General features: G+C 42.2%; 3 protein-coding genes across 4 annotated transcripts; all 3 read left to right on the top strand.

The window, feature by feature from the left end:
* Nucleotides 1-253: 253 nt before the first annotated feature.
* LOC26515498 (angiopoietin-related protein 4) lies at nt 254-1,879 on the top strand. Its single transcript, XM_014904223.3, has 3 exons — nt 254-1,041; nt 1,100-1,601; nt 1,673-1,879. The coding sequence occupies exons 1-3, from the start codon at nt 450-452 to the stop codon at nt 1,716-1,718; spliced, it is 1,140 nt and encodes a 379-aa protein (XP_014759709.1). The 5' UTR covers nt 254-449; the 3' UTR covers nt 1,719-1,879.
* Nucleotides 1,880-8,060: 6,181 nt separating this feature from the next.
* Nucleotides 8,061-8,634, top strand: LOC6501997 (MICOS complex subunit Mic10). Its single transcript, XM_001966807.3, has one exon. It carries the CDS (start codon nt 8,224-8,226, stop codon nt 8,446-8,448), a length of 225 nt encoding a protein of 74 aa, XP_001966843.1. The 5' UTR covers nt 8,061-8,223; the 3' UTR covers nt 8,449-8,634.
* Nucleotides 8,635-23,180: 14,546 nt separating this feature from the next.
* LOC6501998 (spidroin-2) lies at nt 23,181-24,818 on the top strand. Of its 2 annotated transcripts, XM_032452278.2 has the most exons (3): nt 23,181-23,306; nt 23,405-24,286; nt 24,407-24,816. In XM_032452278.2, exons 1-3 carry the CDS (start codon nt 23,304-23,306, stop codon nt 24,773-24,775), a joined length of 1,254 nt encoding a protein of 417 aa, XP_032308169.1. In that variant the 5' UTR covers nt 23,181-23,303; the 3' UTR covers nt 24,776-24,816. The 2 variants fall into 2 exon arrangements, with proteins under 2 accessions (XP_032308169.1, XP_032308168.1); XM_032452277.2 differs by having other exon boundaries at nt 23,405-24,818.
* The last annotated feature ends 1,191 nt before the right edge of the window (nt 24,819-26,009 follow it).

Below are 26,009 nucleotides of genomic sequence, written 5' to 3'. Positions count from 1 at the left end.
TTTCAAATAATAATATAATTTGGAAACTTTCTACTCGCTACTCTGCGCAGAAAAGTACAATCATCGTATAATATATTACGAATATTAATTTGAAGCCAAATATGAATGTTAGGAATGTAAGAAACGCTGAATGTTGGCATGTTTTTATCGCAAAAAGTGTGTAGTTATTTTTAAAAATATTTAATATTCGGGAGCAGCCCACAGTAGGAGAAACCGCCTACATTCTATACTTTAGAACGAAATTGCCTTCAGCGGAACCCAATCCGATAGCGACTTTTATGGAACTCGGCGTATCAGCCACAATTCCGAAAACAAAAAACAAAAGTTCTTATCGGAACTCTCCAGCTCTCCAGCTCTCCAGCTAAAAAGCTGGAGCCATCAGTCTCCCCGCATCAGTTTTAATTCTTCCAGCGACTCTTCAGGAAGCAAGCTTTGTCCAAGCCCAAAAAATGATCCTCCGCGTGATCCTCCTTATTGGCTCTTTTTTATTTTCCGCTTCTCTAGGATGGGAAGCTTCGGCATCAAATTACTTGGACCTACTGAAGAGGCATACGGACTTGCAGGATAGGTATTTGGCGTTTCACGAAAGCTGCTCGGAATTGCAGAAAAAGTATTTGGACTTGCGGGGAAGGGATGTGGATGAATGTGCTGCGAAATCAGAGTTACAAAAGGACTACTCGGACTTGCAGAAAAATTATACAGACCTACAGGAAAAAGACGGCGAAATATATGACCAAATAGGGAAGCTGCAAAAGGACTATTGGGACTTGCAGAAGAGGTATGCGGAGGTCCAGAACAACAATACGGAAGTACTGCGCCAACTCAATGATGTGAATGTTAGATTCGCAAAGTTGCAGTCACAGCACCTGGAAGTCGGCCATCTCAACGACCTGATAGATCAGAAAAATAGGGAAATTAAATTATTAAACGATAAAATCAGCGATCTACAGGCAAATAGTGATCTTGCGGAGCTAACACGTAAGCTCAGCGTAGAGATTGACAAAGTTGGAGAAATAGTGAAGTCGCAACCAGAGACCAGAGGTGAGTTGGCCAAGGTGAGAGCCTAATAGATTGCAGAATAATACGTAGAGTTTCCCAGCCCTTCCAGATCACTGCCCACGAAACCGAAATGAAACACATATTCTTCAAGAAATCCAAATCAGAGGCTCAGACCCGTTCAAAGTGGTCTGTAGGTCTGATGACGAGATGGGATCTGGTTGGATGAACGTTTATCGCAAAACGTTTTCCTCAACTTCTTTTAATCGCACTTATGATGAATACGTAACTGGCTTTGGGAATGTTGGAACGGAGGATGAGGACGAGTTCTTCATCGGACTCCAGCGATTGCACCTTCTGACGAATGGAGAGCCTCATGAAATGATGATTTACTTCTCTGAAAGGTTTCTAAGATGCGGAAACTTTGTTATCGGCCATCGAAGCGAAGGATATGTGGTTAAAAGTACTAGCAAGTGTCCTGAAAGCATTATAAGCTTCACGCAGGGCACTAAGTTTTCTACATTTGATCGAGACGAGGATACACGTCCTGATAGTAATTTGGCAAGTCTATTTGGATTTGGATGGTGGTTCCATACTCTTTATGGGTGTGTATTCCAAACTTCCTTTCTAATTTATATTATTTATCATTTTTTAATTCCATTATTTTATTTGATAGATTTCATTTCCATAGAATATTACGTATGTTCATTCGAAAGATCTAATGGGAAAAACAGCCAGGCCTTTTGGAAAATGAGAATTTTGAGAAAAATATCTCGGAATATGGGAATATTCACTAAATAACTATGCTATGATTAGGAGCGAAGATGCACTGTTTTATTTTTTCAAAAAATGTTTAATAAAAAGAGAATTCATTTAAAGAAGATTGATGGCAGTCTACGCCCTTTTTCTCCTTCAGGCGACAAGTGGATTGAAGAAAGAAAGCGAAGTACTTCATTTGATAGAGTACTTTTTTCACATTTATGAGGATATTATTAAGTTCATCCGAAGAAGGGGAAACAAACAGGACTTCTGACAGACTTAAACTGTGCTCTTAATTATCTTAACTATCTTGAAAAGAATTAAGAAGGAAATGAAGTTTCTCACTTGCTCTTTTTTACTTTTGGGAAGCAGGAACCAGTCTGGCCCAAAAGAAGCAGACAACACCGTACAGGCCACCAATTAAATCGATTACCATCCCAATGCAACTTGCAACTTGCAACACCGATCTACCGATTTGCCCTCACACACATTTTCACTGTCATTTCCAATTGGGCATTGCCACAATGCCCCTCTTGCCACAAGCCAGTTGCCACTTACCACTTGCTTGGCCAACGTGCCCCCTTGGCCGCCAGTTAGTTATTTTCCTTTCGTTTCGCTGGATTGTCACTTGTTGCAATAAATTGAAATTGACCAAAAGCGTGCGGCAATGTGCAGCATGCAACTTGCAACGTGCAACGTGCAACGTGCGACGCGTATCTTGTTGCAAGTGCTGACCGACCAACCGACCGACCGACCGGGACCGGGAATTCAGTTTCAGTTTCGGTTTCGAATCGACTTTTCGCTTTTTTTGGGGCTCGGCTTGACAATAAATGTCAACACTTGGCGGTCGCTAATTTATTGGCGCGCCCGATGCGTTCACTTTATGTCTTGAGAGGATCGGCGCTATATATGTATGTATGTGTGCTTAATGCCACAAAAATAAATAAATTGGGATGGGCTTTTCGATTCGGTTTTACAAAGAAGGGAAAATGCTATGGCTCCATCTCTGGCAAGAGTTTTGAACTCATATGCAAGCAAATACCAACTGAAAAATACTAAAACACGAAGTATTTACCATTTTGCAACACTGATGGGTGAACTTTTGCCAAGCCAGTGCTGAAAAACAAAATAATAAATCTCTAAAAACAGTACATGGCCTAAGTAATTATTTCAAATAATTATTATAAAGAAAGCTATTATTAAAAGCAAGTTATTTATTTATTAGCTATGTTGCCAGTGTTGCAAAGTCCTATTATTTTAATGAAAGTCAGTGCTGCAAAGTAAAGAAATCTCCGAAAAGAACATCTCCCTTGGCGATTAAGAGAAACTCTTGTCAAAACTGCTCTGCCATTTGGTCTTTGAGGAAGTAAGGTCAAGAGCATCTTCGGCCCAGGTGGGAGCCCCATCTACTCCCACATGTCTGGCATTAAAGAGCCAAAATTAACCTCTATCCCTGCACCTCCCCCGCTCCTGCGTCTCCTTCCGGGGCTGTCTCCCACCTTTATGATGAAGGCCAAGCCGGTTGAGGTGGGTTAATTTTATTGGCCAAATAAGTGGGTATCAAATTTAATGGCCAACAGCGCCAGGGAAGAAAACAAAACAAAAGGTGTATGGGGCTAGGGGGTGGTGGTACCTGGATGGTTGGTGGCTGGCTGGTGGCTTCCAGGGGGAAGGAAGCAGTGCGCGCAGTGCATAAAGCGTAAAAATGAGCCAAAATAAATAAGAAGCCGCAAAACGAAGCCACGAAACAAAATCGCCAAAGACACGGCCGAAATAAGACCACGACGGAGCTGGAAAAAGTGGTAAGGAAATGGAGTTAAGGGCCCTTTGATTGATTGGCTGACAGCGGAAGCGTGACGTCACTGCCAGTTGCTGCAAAATATACACAGAATATATATATTCTGATATCTTCGGAGAACAAAAGAACACCTTAAGCTCAACTCTGGCACGATTTTTTAAAGGTATTGTTACCAAAAAAAAATAGGTATATATTGTATTTATTTTTCCAAACAGTTATCAGTTTATAAAATATGTTCTAATTTATTTTATTAATTAGGATTTTATAAAAAACAAAAGACCAACAGCTTCTGATCTTTAGGAGCATTGGAATAAATATTATTTTAGTTGAAATTTCTGCTTGAAATATTTAAAAAAATAATAGTAATAATAAAATCTTAAATCGTGAGTAATAATTGAAAGAATTTCACACAAAAATAAATAACATTATAAAGATCTAGCTTTAAATTTCAAATTTCAAATACAAAAGTGAAGATTGTTTCTTTTTTAAAAACTAAACTTTAAATACGAGACTCTAAGGAGTATATTATTCTTTTAAATATTTATAAACCCCTTTTGAATCAGGAGATATTTGAAATATTAAAATATGTTCTCCTCCTAAATATTCCTTTAAATACCAAACAAACAAGCAACTCCAATGGATCCAGCTTGTCTCCAGCTAGGTCAGGAATTTTGTGGCTCTGGGTGCTGGGATACTGGGATGTTGGGATATTGGGATGCTGGGATGGTTGGAAATTACCTTAACCTACTTCCCACTTAGCACCACCCCAGCCAGCTCCGATTGCCGGCCAATTGCCTTCGGACCTGGCTCACTGTTGGTTTACATTAGTTTAGTTTGGTTTGAGTTGCAGTTTGCTTTTGATTTTTTCTTTTTTTTTTGCTTATTTTGTAGCTGTGGCTTTGGCTTTAGCTTCCATCTACTAACAAGCCGCCGCACGAAATTCTTCCGCAATTTTCACATAACTCAGTCGTCGGTGGGTTTGGGGGCGGGGATTGGCAATTTTCACGCTGATTTTCTATTGCACTCCGGTTTTTTGCGTATCAGGATCGTGTGATCTGCTCCTCCCGCCAAAGCCAAAGCCAGAGCCAGAGCTAGAGCCAGAGCCAGAGCCAGAGCAGGAGAATAAAAAACGCATGATCACGGCTTGGCTTACGCATCATTTAATGGGTTCGTGAAGCCGGCCGGCCAAGAGCTGGCCTCTGGAGCCGTTGATGGAAAAGCCAGAAGGGGCCGGCAGCCAAGGCTGGCCAAGACTAGGAAGGCACCCACCAACTGGGCATACAACTTTATCACTTGCCCACAAAATATCTTCAATTGGTTCCATTAAACTTAAGCTGCGATCCCCGAGCACGTTTCTTTCTTTCTCCTGGCTCCTGGCCCCACTCCTGCTCCTCACTCACCACCTACCTGGCCAGCTACCAGGCCGCCTCGGCACTGGGAGAAACAGTGTGGCTGCTGGACTGCCCCTCCTCCGATCTGTACCTTACTTTTCTGACAGTGCCCCCAATAGCCGTCGCTGCCTTCGTGCGTTGCCATCATCATCGTCATCCACATGGCCGCGTGGTCGTGCCCAAAATTAACCTGACCAGGGCATGATCATGGAGGCAGCAGCAGGCAGTAACCCAAACAGAAACAAAAAACCAAAAAAAAAAAACAGAGAAGATAGAAACGCAGTCCGAGAGTCGCTATAAATTCTATTGGCGTATCTATCTACACTATTTCTAATTTGGAACTCCTTAGTTCTCCTCCCGGAGAGCCCCCTTGGAAGCGGCTCCCTGCCCTGGGAACTGTTGTTGGGAGCTGGGATCTCGACGGGATCGGGAATCGGGCATCAGGCATCAGGCATCAAGCACTAGGCTCCTCGGCCCAGAGCTCACTTTTGGCCAATTTAAGTTTAAGTGCTTTGGTAACAGTTTCGCGCTTTCGAAACCCGAGTCGTGATTTATTTTTCTCAGCCTCTTCTCGGCCGTGGAATGGAATTCCCTACCTTTTAGCCCCGCCCCCTTTTAGAGCCGCAGCCTCCTCAGCCTCCTTGGCCATACAATTTTCTGTGGGTTTTCCTCAAGTGCCGTTTTTCACGCCAAGACACGCAATCGCCGCCGCCAAGTAAATTAGGAAAATTGATCTAAATTTTCTTGGGAACCTTTGCCTCTCCACGACAGATCGTTTTTCTCCCTCATGGAAAGAAAAGCCAATCGGCATAGCTGGAATATGTTTTAAGCGACAAACAGTCCAAGTCGAAACCCATTCGTCAACCAATTAAAATTCAATAAAAATTGAAAGCCAACTTCTGCGAAAGCTTATCACAAAATTGCGAATCTCCGGATCGGGGGCATGACTAGAAGCAATCAGTACAAGTTCCATGTAAACAGTATCGCCATCGGAATATACATATAGAATATATATACTGGGGAGTGTGTATGGTATGGTATATAGAAGCCCCAACTGCCCCAACTGGCAGCAACAAGTTCGAGTTAAAAATCTTGGCCGGGTCAGCGACAAAGTCAAGTGCAAGTTGCAGTCAGTTGCAGGAACCTCAAGGAGGAGGCACTGCGAGAAATTGGATACTGATTACTAAACTAGAGCTAACTATTTTGTCTTTTAAGTCAAGGACTATAAATAATTAGCTAGACAATCATGAATAAAAAATATACAACTCTTGATCTTGAAAATGATTTTTGAAATATTTCAATAAATGAAAGACAACTAGCCTTTCTCCCTCTGTAAGATGAGAGTACCACCAACCACCAGTAGCCAGTGTGGCATGCAACCTGAACTTGCAACGTTCGCCTCCTCGTTCGGCCGTCACCTAATCTGCTCCAAATCAAAATTGCTTATTAAACGTGGCGAGGAGCGACGACTATTGGCCATGGCCCCAGCCCAGTCTCCCTGCTCTTCCCGGCCAGAGCCGAGTATCTGGATCTCTGTGGGCCAGAAGCTGGCACAGTTGGCCGAGACCGAGCCCGAGACCGAGACCGAGGCTGGGGGTTCCAGGAACTAGTTCGCCAAAGGACCAAGCTTGTTGCCGGAAATGTAAGGCGCTAATTAGGGTTTCATGAAAATTGTTTTGGGAAATTATACAAAAATATTCATAAACTAAGAAGACTTATATTTAATATTTAAGCAATTAAAGAAATATAATAATTAAATACAAAACTAGTAACACAAGTTGTGAAAATGAATAGTTCCTGACTAGTTCCTCATAATATATGGATCATATAATATAAAATTTTTAAAACAAACCACCAACTTTTGAACCAAAAAGCCCAAACCAGCCACCAGAATCCAGAGTTCGCTTCGATCACGATTGGCTTCTCCGCCAGAATCGAAAATCGGGGATCGGAAATTGGCGATCAAGGGCGGAGGAGGAGGAGAGCCACTGGGGACCAGGAGGGGGCCTACGCCTATCTTGATGGGCCTGGGATTGGGTTTTGGGTTGGGGGGCCTGCGATCGGGTTCTGGGATGCGGCGCTACAGGCTCGGAGCCAAGAGCCAAAAACTGAGCGGTGATCGACGATGACGATGACGATGCCGATGACGTCGTTGTCGTTGGCCAGTGCTGGCTATTTGGCCAAAAAAACAGTCAGCAGTTTAGAAAACAGCTAAGGTTTTGAAAGTTTTTAAACCAGGCTTGAAGTAGAAGCAAGTGGGAGTGTCTTTGGAGAGTATTTTCTGTTACTAGATCTAAAATAAAGTTGATTTTTAAAAGCCTTCTTGAAAGCAACTCTATGAGTTACAAAATCACAACTAATAGTTTTGTTAACTTGGCTTGAAAGGCAAGAAACGCATTCCTCTTGGCCGCAAAAAGCAACTCGCAAAGCTGCCAATGAACCACATCCAGTTTCCCGCCTCCAGCCTCCAGCCTCCAGCCATAGTGGCCTCCACTATCTCAATTTCTACATTCGACCTCTGAACCGTAATGGGTTCTGTATATATTATAATTGCCGACCGTGCTACACACAATCTCCTCCAGGTTGCGATTTTGGCTTTTCCGATTTTGGTTTCTGGTTTCTGGACTCTGGACTGAAGGAAAGTAAAGTGGAGTGGAGTGGAGTGGAGTGGAGTGGAGTGGAGTGGATTGGCGATCAAGCGATTGCCTCGGAAGCCTCGAACTGGATTCGTCTCGACCATATCATCGCAAATCGCAATCTTTCCAGGAATATTCAAGAGGGAAGCCAGGGACAGAGTGGCAGAGAGAGATGGCCAAGTGGACTTGTCGCATTAGCACCAGGCCGGTGCAAAAAGCATTAGGATTAGGATCGCACATTTGGCAGCAGAACTCGGTTAACATGAAAGGGTCAGCAGGCCTTGGATGAAAATAATTTAGTCGGAGGATACTCAAAGGAGGGTAGTTGGGATCTAGAGCCTACTGGCACCTGTTTTAGTCAACTAATAAGGCTTAAAGGGCAACCTAATAGGTCTATGAGCCAACTTACGGGCACAATAGGTCTCTCCTTTCAGTTAAAACACAAAACTGAGACCTGTTCCCGTCAACTCCATAACCAGAACCCAGTCCCCATAGACTCTTCCGTAACAGAACCTCTAAGGTTGTTTTGTTTTCGGTCGCTGTCATCACATCAACTGACGACAGATAAAATTTGTATAAATTCGAAATAAAAAAAAGCAGAGGCAGAGGACTCCCATCAGAATCTGAGAGCGAAGAGAAGGACATGTCGACGGCTCCCGAGGATCGATTGCGGGAGAACCTGAACCGCTGCCTATCGGATGCTCTGGTTAAGGGAATCGGGGGGCTGGTGATCGGATCGGTGGTCACCCTGCTCTTCTTCCGTCGCAGGATCTGGCCCATTTGGCTGGGCACCGGATTCGGAGTGGGCATGGCCTACAGGGGCTGCGAGAAGGAGCTCAACTCCCTCAAGTACAATCCCCACGAGTGACGAGCTCACATCACCGATGCTCTCACTTAACTGATGACGAACTTGGACTTGGACTTGGACTTGGACTAGTGGCATGTGGCATGTGGCGTGTGATTGGCAAACTATTTTGTTTTTAATTCTGGATGCCTCTGTGGAAGCAAATGCAAATTAATATTTCACTTCAAAGCATTACATTTCTTGTATTTATTTATTATTTTTCCACTGTGTGGATTTATTTGTGGAGAATTCCTGTTGGCACATTAACAGCTCCGAAGGGGAATCCCCTTTAAGGCTCGGCTGGCACTTAACCTTGTTCGCTCTGCTCAGCATAAATCGATCACGATCGATTCCTGCCAAAATAGATAATAATCGATGCTCGATCTGCAATCTGCAGCAATCTCATCGATCCATATGGTCATGCGGCATGCGAGCCAGTTTACTTATGTATACTCCATAGCACTTTGCACTGGCACTGGCACCACAAGTGGGCATTTATTTGTAAGAAGGACAAACTGGCGAAGCTTTCGACACCTGCCTATTGGGTTATAACATAAAAATACCTAATACATAACTATAATAATAACTATCTTAACAGACATCTCCCAAATACTCAAACTCAAAAGATTAGTCCTGAATTAAAAGTTGAAGTATTTTATACATTTTTTCTCAGTGCACTTGCCAACTAACATTCAACCTACAATTTTGTATTCTCTGGCTTTAAACTTTGATTTCTTTTAGGATTAAGTCTAAACTTAAATGTCTCAACAATCATTAGGCCATGGACTCTTGTTTATTGCCAAAAAAAAAAAAAAAAAAATATATAATAAAAGATTAAATAACGTAGCTAGAAGATAGATCTCTCTAATTTCTTTATTTAAAAGATCAAAATAATGCAAAAAAAACCATAAAAAACATGAAAACAAAAGCCTCTAAGCAAAAAGCCCAGCCCTCCCACCAGAAATGGCTGGGAAAACAGTGTCGGCGGCGGCCGTGTTGACGTGTTAAGTGTTTTGGCCAAGAGATGGCCCCAAAACAGGCCGAAAAAAACACAAATGGGGAAAAATGGGAGAAGAAAAGCCAGACAGCCAACGGAAAAAAGGCAGCTCAGTGAACTTGGTCCGCTTCTTCCACTTGCCTGGACCTGGGATATATAATTTCGACTTGCCGCCCACAATTTTTTTTTGCTTTTTTTTTTTGGGGGGGCGCAACTGAAGCCTAACTCGAAAATTGCAAATTCGGGTGTTCAATCGAGTCAAATCCTTTTCTATTACCAACTCAGCCGCTGTGCCAGAGCTCTGTGTTTAAAGAAATTGTCGGCCTCATGAGCAATTTAATGCCTGATTTGCCTTTTTCCCTGCCCCTGCCCCTGCCCCTGACTCCGACTTGGCCAACTCTAAGTTCTGGGACTCCGATTGCGGTCTCTGTTCTCTGGATGTTGGCCTCGGGGCTTCCTCAGGGGCACGTAGACGTTTTCCCAATCGGATTGCTGGCACAGTTTTCACGCTTTGCCAGTTTCTAATATGATTTACAAGGTTTTGGTTCAGATAAGAGGGACTTGCAAATGTCACCTGGGCTTGGAGTTTAGAGACAACTGCTTGGCCTTTCAAATTAATAAATAATTGGTTTGAACACAGGATGGAAGTTGGCCAAGATATAGACATCGTTGTGGGCCACATAGGCCAAAAAGAAAATAAAGAAAAAAAGGAAGGCATAAAATATATTATAAAATTAAAATGAATACAGAAATGAAAACACTTTCTAGCAGATACACAAATAGAAGAAGCTGGATTTCCCTTCTTTCCAATAGGTCCAATGAATTAAAATAAAAAATAAAGGTAAACGTTTCATTTAAGATAAAAAATAAAATATCCAGTGAGCTCATAATTATTAAATTGAACTCAAATAAAAAGAATAAGTTATATTGCAATGGGGGTCAACAAGTCCATATGCGACAACAACAGAGGCCACTGTACTGGTTACCCACAAATAATAAAAATAATTTAAAATAAAAAACAAAAATAATAAATATGAGGACCCAAACACGGCCACGGGTGCTGGCAAAAAACAAAATTAAATAAAAATTAAATAAAGAAATATCCGCATAAGACGCTGTTCAAACGCCGTCCTTCTATAGTCCACTGTACTTGTTACTCCCCAAAAATTAAATAAAATAAATAAATGAAAATAAAATATTTATCCAAAAACTGGACTGTCCTACTGGTCGGACTGAACTGATTCTGATTCACAGAATCCACGGACTTATATACAAAATTCAGCTTTCTATGCCTACTTGGCTAGGTCTAAAAATTTTGAGAAAACGTAATCGATAGGTTTAGAGCTCTTTGGAGGACTGAAATCGAATTCAAAATAATTTACTCTCAGAATTTGATGCACATTGATGGGGAATCGGTCTACGAGTCTTTTAAGACATTCCGATCAAGAATCGGATAGAAATTGCCAAAGATATAGACATCCTAGAGGCCATATAGGGCGAAACCAGGATTTCGCAAGGGGTTCCCCCAGAAAAAGTGGGAAAAAATTGAAAAAATATTTCGTTCTCAGATTTTGATGCAGATCGATGGGGAATTGATCTACGAGTCTTTTAAGAAATTCCGATTAGGAATCGGATGGGAATTGCCAAAGATATAGACATCCTAGAGGCCATATAGGGCGAAACCAGGATTTCGCAAGGGGTTCCCCCAGAAAAAGTGGGAAAAAATTGAAAAAATATTTCGTTCTCAGATTTTGATGCAGATCGATGGGGAATTGATCTACGAGTCTTTTAAGACATTTCGATCAAGAATCGGATGGGAATTGCCAAAGATATAGACATCCTAGTGGCCATATAGGGCGAAACCAGGATTTCGCAAGGGGTTCCCCCAGAAAAAGTGGGAAAAAATTGAAAAAATATTTCGTTCTCAGATTTTGATGCAGATCGATGGGGAATTGATCTACGAGTCTTTTAAGAAATTCCGATTAGGAATCGGATGGGAATTGCCAAAGATATAGACATCCTAGAGGCCATATAGGGCGAAACCAGGATTTCGCAAGGGGTTCCCCCAGAAAAAGTGGGAAAAAATTGAAAAAATATTTCGTTCTCAGATTTTGATGCAGATCGATGGGGAATTGATCTACGAGTCTTTTAAGAAATTCCGATTAGGAATCGGATGGGAATTGCCAAAGATATAGACATCCTAGAGGCCATATAGGGCGAAACCAGGATTTCGCAAGGGGTTCCCCCAGAAAAAGTGGGAAAAAATTGAAAAAATATTTCGTTCTCAGATTTTTATGCAGATCGATGGGGAATTGATCTACGAGTCTTTTAAGACATTTCGATCAAGAATCGGATGGGAATTGCCAAAGATATAGACATCCTAGTGGCCATATAGGGCGAAACCAGGATTTCGCAAGGGGTTCCCCCAGAAAAAGTGGGAAAAAATTTAAAAAATATTTCGTTCTCAGATTTTGATGCAGATCGATGGGGAATTGATCTACGAGTCTTTCAAGACATTCCGCTCAAGAATCGGATGGGAATTCGCAAAGATATAGACATCCTAGTGGCCCATATAGGGCGAAACCAGGATTTCATAAGGGGTTGCCCCAGAAAAAGTAAGGAAAAATCGAAGAAAAATATAATAAGATAGAAAATTTAAGATTCTTTAGACATTAAACAGCTATGTTACATAAGTCCTATAAACAAAACCTAACCAGCTTAGAAAAAGAAACAAAAAAGCATTTATTTCCCAGCTTGAGAATCTCTCCCAGTTGGTCAGCAAATTGGCCAAAACTACTCAGAATCATAATAAAGACATTTATGGACCCGCGACTGGATTCAATTGTGCGGCATTCAACAATTTTTGCAATCAATGCGATGCGCAATGGCCCAAAGCAAATGGCCTACAGTCGAGGCCAAGATTATATGGACCAAGAAGGAATTAAAATTAAAAAAATAACAAGCTCTTCAATAAAAGTTTAAATTTCTACAAGCTGAGAGTATATTTTGGAGATTTTGGAAAGATCTTGCCTATTTATCTTGCCTAGAACTGTTGAAATACGTGTGCGTTGGGTGGGTGTCCCTTTTGAGATGATCGTGATCCGCAAGAAAATCAGGGGCGGAGATCCCCAAAAAGGGGATCAGGAGGGGATCGGGTACTCCTGGTACAACTCAATGAGGCACATGCAAGTCAAAACACTGGACCCCGGTCTTGGCCAAATGCCGTTGGCCATATGCTTGCCCCGCTCTCATCAATTCCGACGACTTTAGGCCTGTTTTATTAATACTCTTTCCCAAGAGCTTCTTGGTTTTGTGAGGAAGTTTGGATGGAAATACTACTCTTCTGTACTTTACTCTAGAGGTGCTACTTCCTTAGTCTTCAAGATAGTGGGCTGAAGGTAGAAGATTAGATACCTATATCCTAGTCATCTGAATCGCTTCTGGAATCAGTATAACTTTGTCCGTCTGTCCTTTGGTCCGCCAGAAGACTTGCCAGACAAACTAGATTCCTATTTCTAGAGGTATCAAGTTGAAATGGAGTATAGGCTCTAGAAGACCCCCCCTGAAGAGCATCTGAACTTCGATGTCCCCTTAATTTCCTGCCTTTCCTTCTAGACCGGCTAGCTGGCCCAGCTCGGCCTCATTATAGATGCAGCGCCGATTTGTTTTGTTGTCCCCCCATTTGACTTTGAATTGATAGCATCGGGCAGCATCCAACATCCAACATCCAACATTCAACATTCAAGATCCAACAGCCGACGGCCTTTGGCGTTTAGAAGGCTAGTGTTCCCCCACCCGTGTTCCTCCCCTGACTTTTTCCCGCATTTAAGATATATAAACGTATTTGAACAATTGAGTTGGCCGGGCATGCGCTTGGCCAGTGAAAATATTTCAGATTCGCATAAACTTTGCATAGTTTTCTGCCAGTGCACAGTGGTTAGCCGAGCGAATTGCGGGCCATAAACTTTGGTAATTAAGTGTTTAAGTAGTTCTTATTAAAGCCATAAAGTCTCTTAATAAATTTATGACTGGCACTTATTGTTACGATTTTTCTCGATGGAATCTGCTTAAAGTTTGCCCTCTCAGGGAGAACTTTAAAGTAATTCCAAATAATAATAGCGCTTAGTTCTCCCAACTGCCCAATATGACTTGCTAATATAATCTAATATTTCTTTTCCTTTTCATAAAAATGATGCCAGCTTCCCCATCACTCTCCCTTCATAATTCTGCATTACTTAATTCGATTTTTATAATTAACACTTTACAAGAAGCAATATAGTTGGGAAAAGAGCAGTGATTGCGGCTCACTGTTCATGCCAATTTTTTTTTGTAGCCTCTCTGCTCCTGCGGCTGTCCACGCACTCTTTGCAGTCACTGTGGCTGCAGTGGTTGGCTTTCTTGTCTTCTTGCGGTGCCTGGGGCTGTTTAGCTGCGCATTTTATTTAACATATCATTTAAAATTCATGTAAAACACATGTAGCTGGGCCTCGGACTGCTTTGCATACGGTGGGCATAAAGTACAAGCCGGCGGACATGCACTGGGAGAAGTTAGGACCGGGAAAGGAAGTCCAAGTGGTGGGAAATTCAAGTTATTTCATGAAGAAACAGCGTGCTATTTGAAGCCATCTTCCATTAATAAAATTTAGATAAAATTATTATATTCTCTTGACCTTAAAGGACTTGAAAAGTCCCCTAGTTTCCCTCTATGTACGGACAGACGGACAACCAACGGACACATCACACCCAAGCGCCAGGAGGCGGATTGCGTTTCTTTTATTTTTCTGCTTTTTTGGGACGATCGAGGACCTTAGCGGGGATTTGTCCGGTGAATTCATAAGTAAAAAGAAATATATACAAAAAATAAAATAAAAAGAGTGGAGAGAAGAAAAGCTCTACGGGCCAAGCTCCAGTGTATCTGTATCTCGAGTGGAATATCTGCAGAGTGGCTGCGGCCAGTTGGCCAGTTGAGCTCCAGATGAAGATGTCGCTTGTTGCATGCTGCATTTAATTTGTAAACAAAGTCTTTAGTTTATGACTGGAGTTGAAATTTTAGCATATCTCTATCCGGCTAGCTCTATCGGACTGCCATCCTCCCGCTAGCATTTTGTACGGAAATTTGTAAACAATTCGAGAATTCCAGAACGCAGAAACGCGAATCAAAATTTGCATAGAGATCGGGTGGGGATTCTGGATACTGGATACTGGATACAGGAGCCATTGTTGAAGAAAGAGGCCTAGAAAGCGTAGAGCTTGACCTTTTGGCCCGCTCCCTCCAGATACATATGTATATGTTTCTGTAGCACCACCAATTCCATCCCATAACCGTGCCAGCCGTAACAAATCAGCAATGACGTGGCCCGACACTAAATGCAATTTATAACACTTTTTTTCTTGGGGCTGGCTGGCTGGTTGTTCCTTGCGAAGATTGTGAAACAACTTGACTTAAAGGCAAGTTAACGAGCAGCTCCCCCAGGTCCACCAGCTCTCCCCCAGTCCTCACACTCTCCATGCCATCCTTAACCCATGAACGACAACTTCATCATGACGGCGACGTTGTCTACTCTTCAGCTCCTGTCATCAGCATCACAACACACGATGGCGATGGCGATGGCGATGGCGATGGCGATGGCGATGGAATGGCTTTCGGGGATGGGATCAAGCTGGGAGCAGCTAGAAGCTACAAACTGGGAAGCAGGCAGTTGGAAGCTAGAAATTGGGAGGAGCTGGAGCTGGACCAACCAAAAAAAAAAAAAAGAAACCCATCAAAAGCGTTCAGCCAGCGAACGTAAAATGCAACAAGAATGAATGCCGAGGAGCACATGGGCGTCCGGGAAGGGTTAATAGGAATAGGGGGGTGGCCACGGGACAGGACAGTTAAGCCATCCAGGGTAGTGAGGGGGTAGATGGGGCCAGGGGCGTTTGAGTTTATTAAACAGGGAGAGAGGCTTTCACTTCTGAGGGCCAACAAAGGCCAAACAAATGCCCTAACTCATTATTCAAAAATAATATTTGGATAAAAGATAATTAAAGAATTTAGATTTAGTTAATCTATCCAACTAGCCAGTTAGTCATAATACTATTTATCAATGGAGTATATTATAAGGCTTCTAATATTTAAACAAATAATGATTAATTATCTTATTCAATATTCATAGTTCATTAACGCCTGAAAGTCTTAATGAATAATGATTTGGGGGATTGCTGGCCTATACTATAATAAATATGTAGTAAATTATTAATTAATTCAGCTAAGCCATGTTAAATTAATAGAGATACAAACTGAAGTTGTTAGAAATAGATACTAGACTGTCCAACAGATCAATAAATAATCGATAATATAATCGATAAAATAAGCTAATTAAGTATCTGTAATCTGTTCTGTTCTGTTTAATTTTCAAAGCAAATATCATAATGAGATAAAAGCCATACTTATCGATAAATTGCAGCAATCTCCACCGATTATGGCCCGATTACAGAGTATAAATATGTGCAGCCCACGCCCCCTTTTTGTCAACGCCCATAGCCTCCAACGACAGCGAACTGCACTTGTCTGGGTTTTTGGTTTTTATGAACATTTGGGCTTTAAAATAAAACTACCGCGGCCATCACCACCCCACCCCACCCCACCCCAGTCCAGTCCAGCCCAGTCCAGCCCACTCCTCGCTGACAGCACATGAATAATGCAAATGCCCAAGAAGACGAAGCATACATTTGCACACTGAGAGAAACTATACCTTAAGAGCACTTTAAACAATGTTTTGAGAAAGAAAAGACTTCTCTACCGTGTAACCTTTTTTCTCTCAGTGTATAGATAGTCGCATCTGGGCTTAATGCCCCATAACTCACCCACCCACGCTGACACACTGACACTAACACTAACACTAACACCATCACTAACACTAACACCGAGGCAGCTGCCCAAACAAAAACAAAATGTCAGCCCAAAAATAAAAAGGATATAGAAGGGAATCTCATCTAATATGACCGCCCGTCACTCATTAAGCTCTCTCGGTGTCGTCCTTTATTGTTGTTTATATTATATATCCTCCGATACGTATAGGATATATATATTTAGAGAAACTGCTCGTAGCCGCCGGTTATCAGAGGCCCAGGAAATTGCGATTTTTCATTTCTGGCTTTCTTTTTTTTTTTTTGGGGAAAATGCGCCCAGGCATTAGAGGCAGGCCTTTTGGGGCTGGGGATTGCTGGGTGGGGAAAGTGGGGAAAGGACACATCAGATTTTGTCAAATTTTTCCTCGTTTTTGTTGCATTATTTTAGCAAAATAATTAACACGAACCCAGCATCCATCCAGCCATCCTCCCATCCATTTATCCTTCATTTCAGTTCAGTTCGAGACTGCAACTTTTGGCCAAAAAAGGCTAAAGGAGAAACTTGAGCTTTTAAGAAAAGAAGAAACTTAAAATGCCACAAGTTTCTACCTTTTTCCATTCATATTTAGAGTTTGAAGAAGCAATATGTATTTATCGTAAAGGTTTCAGATCTAAATACTTATTCATTTCATACTTTACAAGCTTTTCTATTTGAAGAAACAATATCAATAATTATCGATTTATTTTAGTTGGTTTTAAAGTTATTTTATTATACTTATTTACTTAAATACTTATTATTAACAAACTCTTTCAATTATAGCCAAATTTTAACAGAAAATATCTATCACAAACTCAGACAATCTACCTTTGTTTCAACAAACATATCGATACTTATCGATATTTATAAAGTTTTTTTTTCTAATTATTTTTTTAAATACTTGTTCTTAACAAACGTCTCTCAATTGTCGCCAAATTGCACTGCCAAATTTCTTCCCAACACAGGCACTCTGCCTTTTCCCTGATTTCTATTTTTTTTTTTTTTTTTTAGCTTTCTGCATCCTCCCGTGTGTCCTGTGTGTCCTGGGGCATTTATTTATAGTCCCTCCTAAGCAGCCGCATTATATGCAACATTTTGTCGCCTTGTGATTATTTTTGGGCCTTTCCGGCGAAAATCCGAAACGAAACAAGGAAAGCCATCGCCGTCGCATCGCCGTCATTTTGCTTGATTGCTTTGGGCTCGAGGCTTTGGCAACTTGATTTTTTGTTTTCTATTTTTTATTTTTTACATTTTATTTGTGGCATCCATCGTCTTGGGCTCCGTCATCTGCCGTCTTTTCCGTCTTTTGGACGGCAAGGATGATGAGGATGCCACATGTGCACGTAATATTTTAGTGTCCTTTTACTTTGGCGGTGGCAGCCTTCGCTCCGAACTACTTTTCGTTTATTTGTTTGATATTTGCTTAATTTTTAATGGACGGTTTTGGCTTCGGTGGGCTTTTTACAGCCTCGGCAGCACTTGGCTTAATTGAAAGGGGGGGGTGGGGCAGCTGCACCGCCTTAAGGCCATAATAACTAATTTATTGTAGTGCACTTCAAAAGAAGACGAGAGACTCGGCCGGCCGGCCGGCTTGGACGAGAGACAGCGGCGAAGAATACTTTTAGGCTTTGGCCTCTCCAAGCCGAGAAACGTGAAATTTTAAGCCAGCTTAGGGGCTTGCACGGAAAATAGTGGTTCGGAACTAATACCAAATGCTATTTAAGCGGTTTAGTTGTTTGGGAAAGCGGGCGAATTGAAAAAGTTTCATTAAAAAGTGTTTCAAGGAGTTTATATAGAGAGGTTAATGGAAAAAAAGGCAGAAGCATTAAGGTTCATGGGCCATGAGTGCCAAAAAGGTATAGTTATGAAGAGCTCATACAAAGAAGGATAACTTGTCCTTCTATTTTAATATTTAAATAATTTATATAAAGTTTCCTTTAGATTCCTTCAAAGTCTATTCACGTAAAGCCCATACTCCATTATAATGATATATTACAATTAATTCTAACCTAAAATCTAATAGGAACTACAGTTCAAGCACAACTTCTTCAGAAACCGTTTAAACTAATTATTCAAATCAGCCATGAACCAAAAATGGTTTTCCGAGAACCACAAGACCCACAAAGCCTTTTTAATGAAGTTTACACAAATCGATAACCATCAAGAGGCAGCCAAAAATTATATAATTATGACAAAATTATGTTAATCGCGGACAAGAACATGGGGGTCTGACTTTGGACTGGCGAGGCTACGTCAATGGGAATCCCCCGAACATGGTCATAAATCATATTAATAAGTACCCAACAAAAAAAAGACAAAACTATAAGTTGGAAGTGTGTAAACACCCAAGTGTGAACAAAAATATGAGGCAAAAAAGCCGCAGAGAAAAATAGAGAAGAGGGCATACGCTATGTAGGTTATATTTATGAAAATATTGAAGTAGTTCAGTCTTCGAAAAGTCTTAGCCTTCAAGACTCAGGCCTAAAATGAAAAGGAAACCCCCTTTTTACCAAATTTACATAGTTTATTGTAGAAGCAATCTCATTAGGAGTGGAACTGCCCATTTAAGTCGTTTAGTTATGGCTCGGGAATGAGAATCTTGATCGGATTCAGTTTCCCAGAGCTGGCAGCCACTTCCCGGTGATTGAAATATTCGATTCGATCACCGATCGTAAAGTCGTTTGACAAATTGAATGACAATCGACGATGACAGCAGAAATGTCACTAATTATGCCAACACTATGTACAGGTACAGGTACAGGTGCGCTGGCAGAAACTTGATTTTGTAATTGACGAGCAAATTACGCGATGGCCCAGAGTTAATCAAACTAGTTTCTGGAAGTTTATGCGAAGATGTCACTTGGCTTGAAAGCCAGATGGCTTTATTATGCTCCAATGGGAAGAAAACTGTCAACAAAAGTACTCATTTGTGGCTATTGTTGTTCTGGATCTGAGGATAAAAATAATTTTAATCAAAGACAAAAAGGTTAAAAGTCTTCAAGCCTCTCCTCGGCTATTTGTTTAAAGTGTTTCAATACAGTTTTTATTTTAATTAGCCAACTTTAGTCGTTAAGCTACCACCTCCAACAACCAGACCAAATTAAAAAAAAAAAACCCAATTGCTGATCTCAGCAGACGACCGACTGCCCGACTGACAGACTTCCTTCGATTGCCCTTCACTTTCGCGGATTATGACCGTAAAACAATGATTAAATTTAATTCCATTTCGTCTCTGTGGACTCTGACACGTTTCGGCGCAGAGAAGGTCAGGGACGGAGCTCCGGCTCCAGCCCGAATTGAAACCAAATTTCTGCCAAGTAATCAAACAAGTACGAGTACAAGAAACCTTCGCATCCGCCGATCTTCGTTTTCGTTTCTGGCCAATTAACAATAGATGGAAACTAAAAGTTCCCTTTCGATTTTTCAATATTTGTCTTGGCAATTAATACCTGATACTGATTTTTCCAGTTTTTTAAAACAAAAAAAGCAAACTATCGATGAAACAGGTGCCTAGCTCCGTTTCTCATCTACCAGATTCTCATCTACCAGTGTTTACTTTCGGGGAGTTTACGGAACAAATATGTGGAATGATGAATTCTAGCATTGGGAAGCGAGCACATATTTGCGATGTCAACTAGTATGATGGGATTACAAATGCCAATAATGACAAACAATACACGGACTCAAGAGCTCCGAGTGCCCGTTTCATTCACTCGCTTATATTGCGAATAAAAATCAAATAAAACGAACTGGTTTAGCCATCAATTAGTTAGAATTTCTCACACCCAAGTGTCGAAATCAGACGGAAATACTACTGTGATTCAAAATCGAAAATTCTGATTCAAGACAAGCGGCAAGACATCGCCCGCATCTGAAGAAGTTGCCCAACAGCTTTGGGCTTTTTGCAAAACGTTCAGTTCAAAACGCTAAACAAAAATGCAATTTGGCAAACTTTATTTAAGAGCTCAGCTCACCGTGCCCGTCTTATTTGAGCATCGTTTTCAGTCATAACGATCTTACGGACAACCATCTCGTACACCCAACAGCCCAACAGGGTACATGGCAAATATTAATATGTGTGGCCAAAATGCATGTGAAAAAGGCGGCCAAGCTGCTTCTGCTGCTGCTCCATCGGGGGCCAGACAATTTGTCGCGTTTGTTCCGCGGAGTGTTTTATGGTCCCAGAGGCCGAAACCCCACAAAAAATACATGTATATTTGTTGCCGGCAAACAGACCTCTGGACAAGACAAATATTTGGGAAGCTACCGCAGAAGAATCAACTTTATCAGGGTGGATTGCCAAAGATTCAAGGAAGAAAACTACTTATTTCCAACAAGAGATTAGATATTCAGATTTTACTGAAAACTTTTCGATTACAGCATGCTTTCGATATGTTTTTCAATCCTATACGATAGGTTCTTGAAATGCTTTGCGATGAAAACACTTTGCAGCACTTCAGACAGTCTATAGACAGATAGTCTATAGACGGATAGTCTCTTTAAAGAAACCTGACAAGTATAATTGAGGGCCTGGACATTATCTGCTGGCGAGTCCACACCTCTATTAAGTCACCAACAAGTTAGTCCCGCCAAAGGCCAATCAATATCAATAAATGTTTTGTGAGGCGGTCGTACAAACTTGATCTATTGTTTCGCCGCAAAAAGAGAAAGAACGAAAACAAATAAAAGTATATAGACTCTGCGATCGAGCCAAAATTATAAATCTTTTGTGGCCCAACCAGATTGTCGCTGGCATTTGATTTTGATTTTGATTTTGATTTTTACACAAAACACATGAATATATTTATAGCCAGAATGCCAAATATGGGGGCTATATATTTAATAGTGTGTTCTTTTTTAATTACAGAACTCGAAGCATAAATTTTCATAATTAAGTCGGCGAAACAAAACAGACGGTCGGGCCTAAAACTAGTTTCTCATCGTTGGGGCGTGAATCAGACACCAGACTGATGCCTGCCGGCTGGCCAGACGGACTTTTGCCAATTTGCATTCGAATGCCGAGGGTCTAAAAATACACGCCCCAAAAGATATGGCTCCCAAAGATATAGCCCCTAATATTCATGAGATGGTACAGCCTGACGTCACTGGCGCCGTCAAAATATAGAAATAGAATTTGTTAGATTGGAAAAAACCTGGAGGAGAAAGATCTGGAATTGTGTCATTTCTATTCTGGTTTAGGGCTCTGCCTTTTCTGACATATTTTAGCTATTTTATTGGCCTACTAATTAGCAGTGCACTTGCCTTCAGTAATCAAACTATCAATCTGACAAATGACCAACATTTCAATTCCAAAGCCATTAATAATTGCTCAGAAGACTTACGATCATTTTTCAAACAATTAAGCCAACTGAGCTCCATTGACAGACCTATTGGTCTATTGGCCATTTTGCGGCGACAAAAGCAAATCAATAAACAAATATTAAGTTTTTGGCAAAAACGAGTTCCCAACGTCCAGTTCAATGATCGTTAATTATGCTAGATCAGATTCTGGCCCGCCTAAGAACTCACCGGCCGCCAAATACCCTCTAAGCCAAGTTATGAAAAGCAGAGTCGGTTCGTTAATTTAAACTAATTTAAACAAGTGATGGCCATAACTATTTGCTAAGCGCGCAAGTTCATCCATAAAATATTTTCTGCCACTTTTTGCAAACTTTGTGAAACTCTAAATTGGCCAACCGACCTCTGAATATGCATTTTAGTAAATTTTGATTGGAATCACTTACCCCGACACCGTTGTAGGGCAGGCGGAAAGATTTAGAAGCCGGGCCAGTAGCTGATAAAATAGATGTGTTTTGATGGAGAATCGCCCGATTGATCCGTCTTGAGGCCCAATTAGTCGACTCTCCGGCAGATCTGGCCGAAACTTGGCCAAGAGGAGACGAAACTGGTTTCTGGAGCCGATTATGACACCGGGGCCTGAACTTGCCAGGCGCTAATCAGTGACTCCATTTAGCGTTTCATCGGGAGGATGGCCAAACACTGACAGAAATTGTACAAGGTATTAGTTGTGGGCTTTAAAATCAAAGTTTCAAAGGTAATAACTCACCTGTTTAAGTGAAATTAAAAAGGAACAAGTATCATATAGTCTCTGAGATAGACTCCAAGAAGTCTCTAGAGTCTAAGTCTTAATAGATCATCTGGAAATCGATCTTATACCATCATATATCAGTACATAAATACTGATACTGATAAATAGTTCCTTCTATAGACTTTAAGTAGTCTCTTATTCGCTAAATAGATCATCTTGAAACCTAAAGGAAAGCTTTAAAGTTAGTTTATTATAATATTAAGAGAGATAATTACAAGTACCTGGTATCATTTAGTCTCTCAGCCAGACTCCAAGCAGTCTCTCTTAATAGATCATCTTGAAACCTAAATATAAGAATAAAAGTTAAAGCATCGTAATATTAAGAGAGAGAAGAGGTAATGATAAGTACTGGGTATCATTTAGTCACTCAACTAGACTGAAGTCTCTTATTATCTTAGTAGATTATCTAGAAACTATCAATTGAAGCTTAAAACTAGATATTTCCTTCCATAAAGTGAACTGAGTGAGTACCAGGTATCATATAGCCTCCAATCTAGACCTCTTGGCTCATATCTCATTCCGTAACAGGACTAAAGACTAAGAATTCAATTCCATTTCTTAGATACTTTTCCTAAATATCTCCCAGTGTACTATCTAAACTATAGTTTAATTGCCAAAAAGGCCAAGGCGCTCCAACTCGTCTCGGGTTCTAATAAATTCGATAACATCTCCGCTTTGTTATTTTTTCTATGCAAATTCGCCTTCTGGCACCTCCCTGCCCCACGGAGCCCTATCTACTGGGAGGAAGCGTTGAAAAACAGGCTGGATGAACGGTTGGATGAACTGTTGTAGGAACCAACTCGATCGAAGATCAAAACAAACCCCAATTAGCATAGACCCATTATATTTTTGTGGGTATAAAAACCTGAAACACCCCTCGGTGTGCCAACAGATTTGGCACAAACATGGTAAGTCTCGGTTCTAGGGGGATTCACCGCAGCACCCAGTGACGCCCTACGCCCTTTGACGCAATTCTAATTGGCCCAATTTCCTTCCAATCTTCCAGAAGCTCTTCCTCATTGCTGTGGCCCTTGTGGGCCTGGTGGCCGCCGATGTCAGTCACCTCAAGCTGGGCCAGGCCGCCGATGGCGGCTACGGCTTCTCGACTTCCTCCTCATCCTCATCCTCGTCGTACTCCTCGGGCTCTGTGGTTCCTGGAGGCGATTCCAGCTCCTACCAGCCCGCCGAATACACTCCCGCTCACCTGAAGGCTTCTGTGGCCTATGGAGCTTCTGTGGCTTCTGGATCTTCCGAGGCTGCTGAGGTCGTTCCTGGAGGCGATTCCAGCTCCTACCAGCCCGCTGAGTACACTCCCGCTCACCTGAAGGCTTCCTATGGAGCTTCTGGATCTTCCGAGGCTGCAGAGGTTGTTCCTGGTGGAGATTCCAGCTCCTATCAACCCGCTGAATACACCCCCGCTCATCTGAAGGCTTCCTACGGAGCATCTGGATCCTCTGAGGCCTCCGCAGTGGCCCCTGGAAGCGACTCGAGCTCCTACCAGCCCGCTGAATACACCCCAGCTCATCTAAAGGCTTCCTATGGAGCTTCTGTGGCGTCTGGATCTTCCGAGGCTACTGAGGTTGTTCCCGGAGGAGATTCCAGCTCCTATCAACCCGCTGAATACACCCCCGCTCACCTGAAGGCTTCCTATGGAGCTTCTGGAGCGTCTGAGGCCTCCGAGGTTGTTCCTGGAGGAGACTCCAGCTCCTACCAGCCGGAAGAGTACACTCCCGCCTATCTGAAGACTTCAGTTCCAGCTCCCATTGGCGCTGATACCGTTGCTCCGGTTCCTGCCGCCATTGGAGCCGACACTTACACCCCCGAGAAGTTCATTTCCAAATCCGATCGTCAGGCCCACTACAAGTACATCCAAGAGCAGCAGCAGGTCGTCGTTCCTGGCGGAGATTCCAGCTCCTACCAGCCCGCTGAATACACTCCTGCTCACTTAAAGACTGCCTCCGTCGCTTATGGAGCTTCTGTGGTTTCTGGAGCCTCTCAAGCTGCCGAGGTCGTTCCTGGCGGAGATTCCAGCTCCTACCAGCCCGCTGAGTACACTCCCGCCCACCTCAAGTCCTCCGCCGTGGTGCAGAGCTCCTCCTTCGTGCAGGCCGCTCCCCAGGCCAGTCTGATCCCAGCCTACGTCCAGGGCCAGGTGGTGTCCGCCATCAGCAAGCAGCTCCAGGCCCCGGCTGTCATTGGAGCCAACACCATCACACCGGCCCACCTGTACGAGGAGCCCGCCACCAACGGCATCGAGGAGTTCAACCCGGAGACCCATGTGCCCGTGGTGATTGGACGCGACACCATCACCCCGGCCCACCTCCTGAAGACTAGCCAGGGCACTCAGTACGCCGCCAACGGAGGTTACGTCTACTAATTTAAGTCTGTCCCCGCCGAAGAGTCTAATAAATATAACTATCCCCCCTTTTTTTTTAAATCTTCAGTGTTTTCTTCTCTTATTTCGGTTTAGTCTTCAAAGAGGAGCTCTTTGAAAGCGTCATGACGTTTCAGAAAAAAAGTTTCCCATTTACAGTTCTCAGAAGCTTCACGATGAACTTAAAATGTTGCAACTTCAGCCCTGAGAGTGCCGCAGGTTGCATCAACTTGTTGTTGGCTTTTTGAACATCTTCCCACACTGCACTGTCAGAAATTATTGCTACTACTACTGACAAGATGCATATTTATTAAAAAATTAAACATAGAGAGTACCGGGTATGAATTCTACTATGATTTCAGGAGTTTTAAAGGAATATGTTATAGTGAAAGTAACCTTTAGAACCTTAAGCCTCATATTTAAATGGAAATTATTTATTTTTCTCATACACTTTCCATTTAAATCTCAACTTAAAGCCCCGGGTTCCTCTCAGTGCACTTGCCTGAAAGGCTGGACTGCATTTCAAGTTCACGGACAAGAGATGCGACACAAGCAAGAGCAAAAGCAGCTTGTGGCAGTAAAAGTTGATCTGGCCGACCGGATCCGGACCATTTAGCTGTTACTTATTATGTAAAGCCCGCTCTGGGAGTCGTAACTCTCTAGGCGCTTCGGATCGGTTCTCAAGGCCAGTTCCCGGCCAGGCCAGGCCAGTCTTCTCACCAGATGGCTTTATGGCTTTTTAGAAAGTGAACCCCAAGACATTCTCGGGGGAACCGGAGCCCATCAATCTGACTTCCCCGACACGGCCTCGGTGTATCTTCGGCCGGCGCCCATGGATTGCGGTTGAGCGCCGCGACAGCCCCAAGACAAATGAAACAGAAAGCTCTGAGCCTCCTATTTTAATGTGTTAAATTGAATGTTAATTAGCTGGAGACCCTCTTCACTAAATAAGCCTGATTGAAGACCCCCACAACTGAAACCAAAACCCCCAAAAAAAAAGAGGTGTCTCAAAGTAGTTCACTCGTCCGTCCACAGAAAACCCGTTGGGTTTTGGGTCTAAAAAAAAAAATATATATATATATATATATATATATATAATTTTTGTAAATGAGACATGAAACCCGTTTGGCTGTACGATTTCATTCGGTTTATGTTGAATTTAATTTTTATGTGATTTTCCGTCTGCCACACACACTATTTTTGTTGTAACTCCCGCCTCAAGTGTAATAGTGTTGCT

This window comes from Drosophila ananassae, chromosome XR (assembly GCF_017639315.1).
Source record: "Drosophila ananassae strain 14024-0371.13 chromosome XR, ASM1763931v2, whole genome shotgun sequence".
NCBI classification, from domain to species: Eukaryota; Metazoa; Arthropoda; class Insecta; order Diptera; family Drosophilidae; genus Drosophila; species Drosophila ananassae.
Note: the sequence above shows the minus strand (reverse complement) of the source record. Positions and strands in the feature narration are given on the sequence as shown.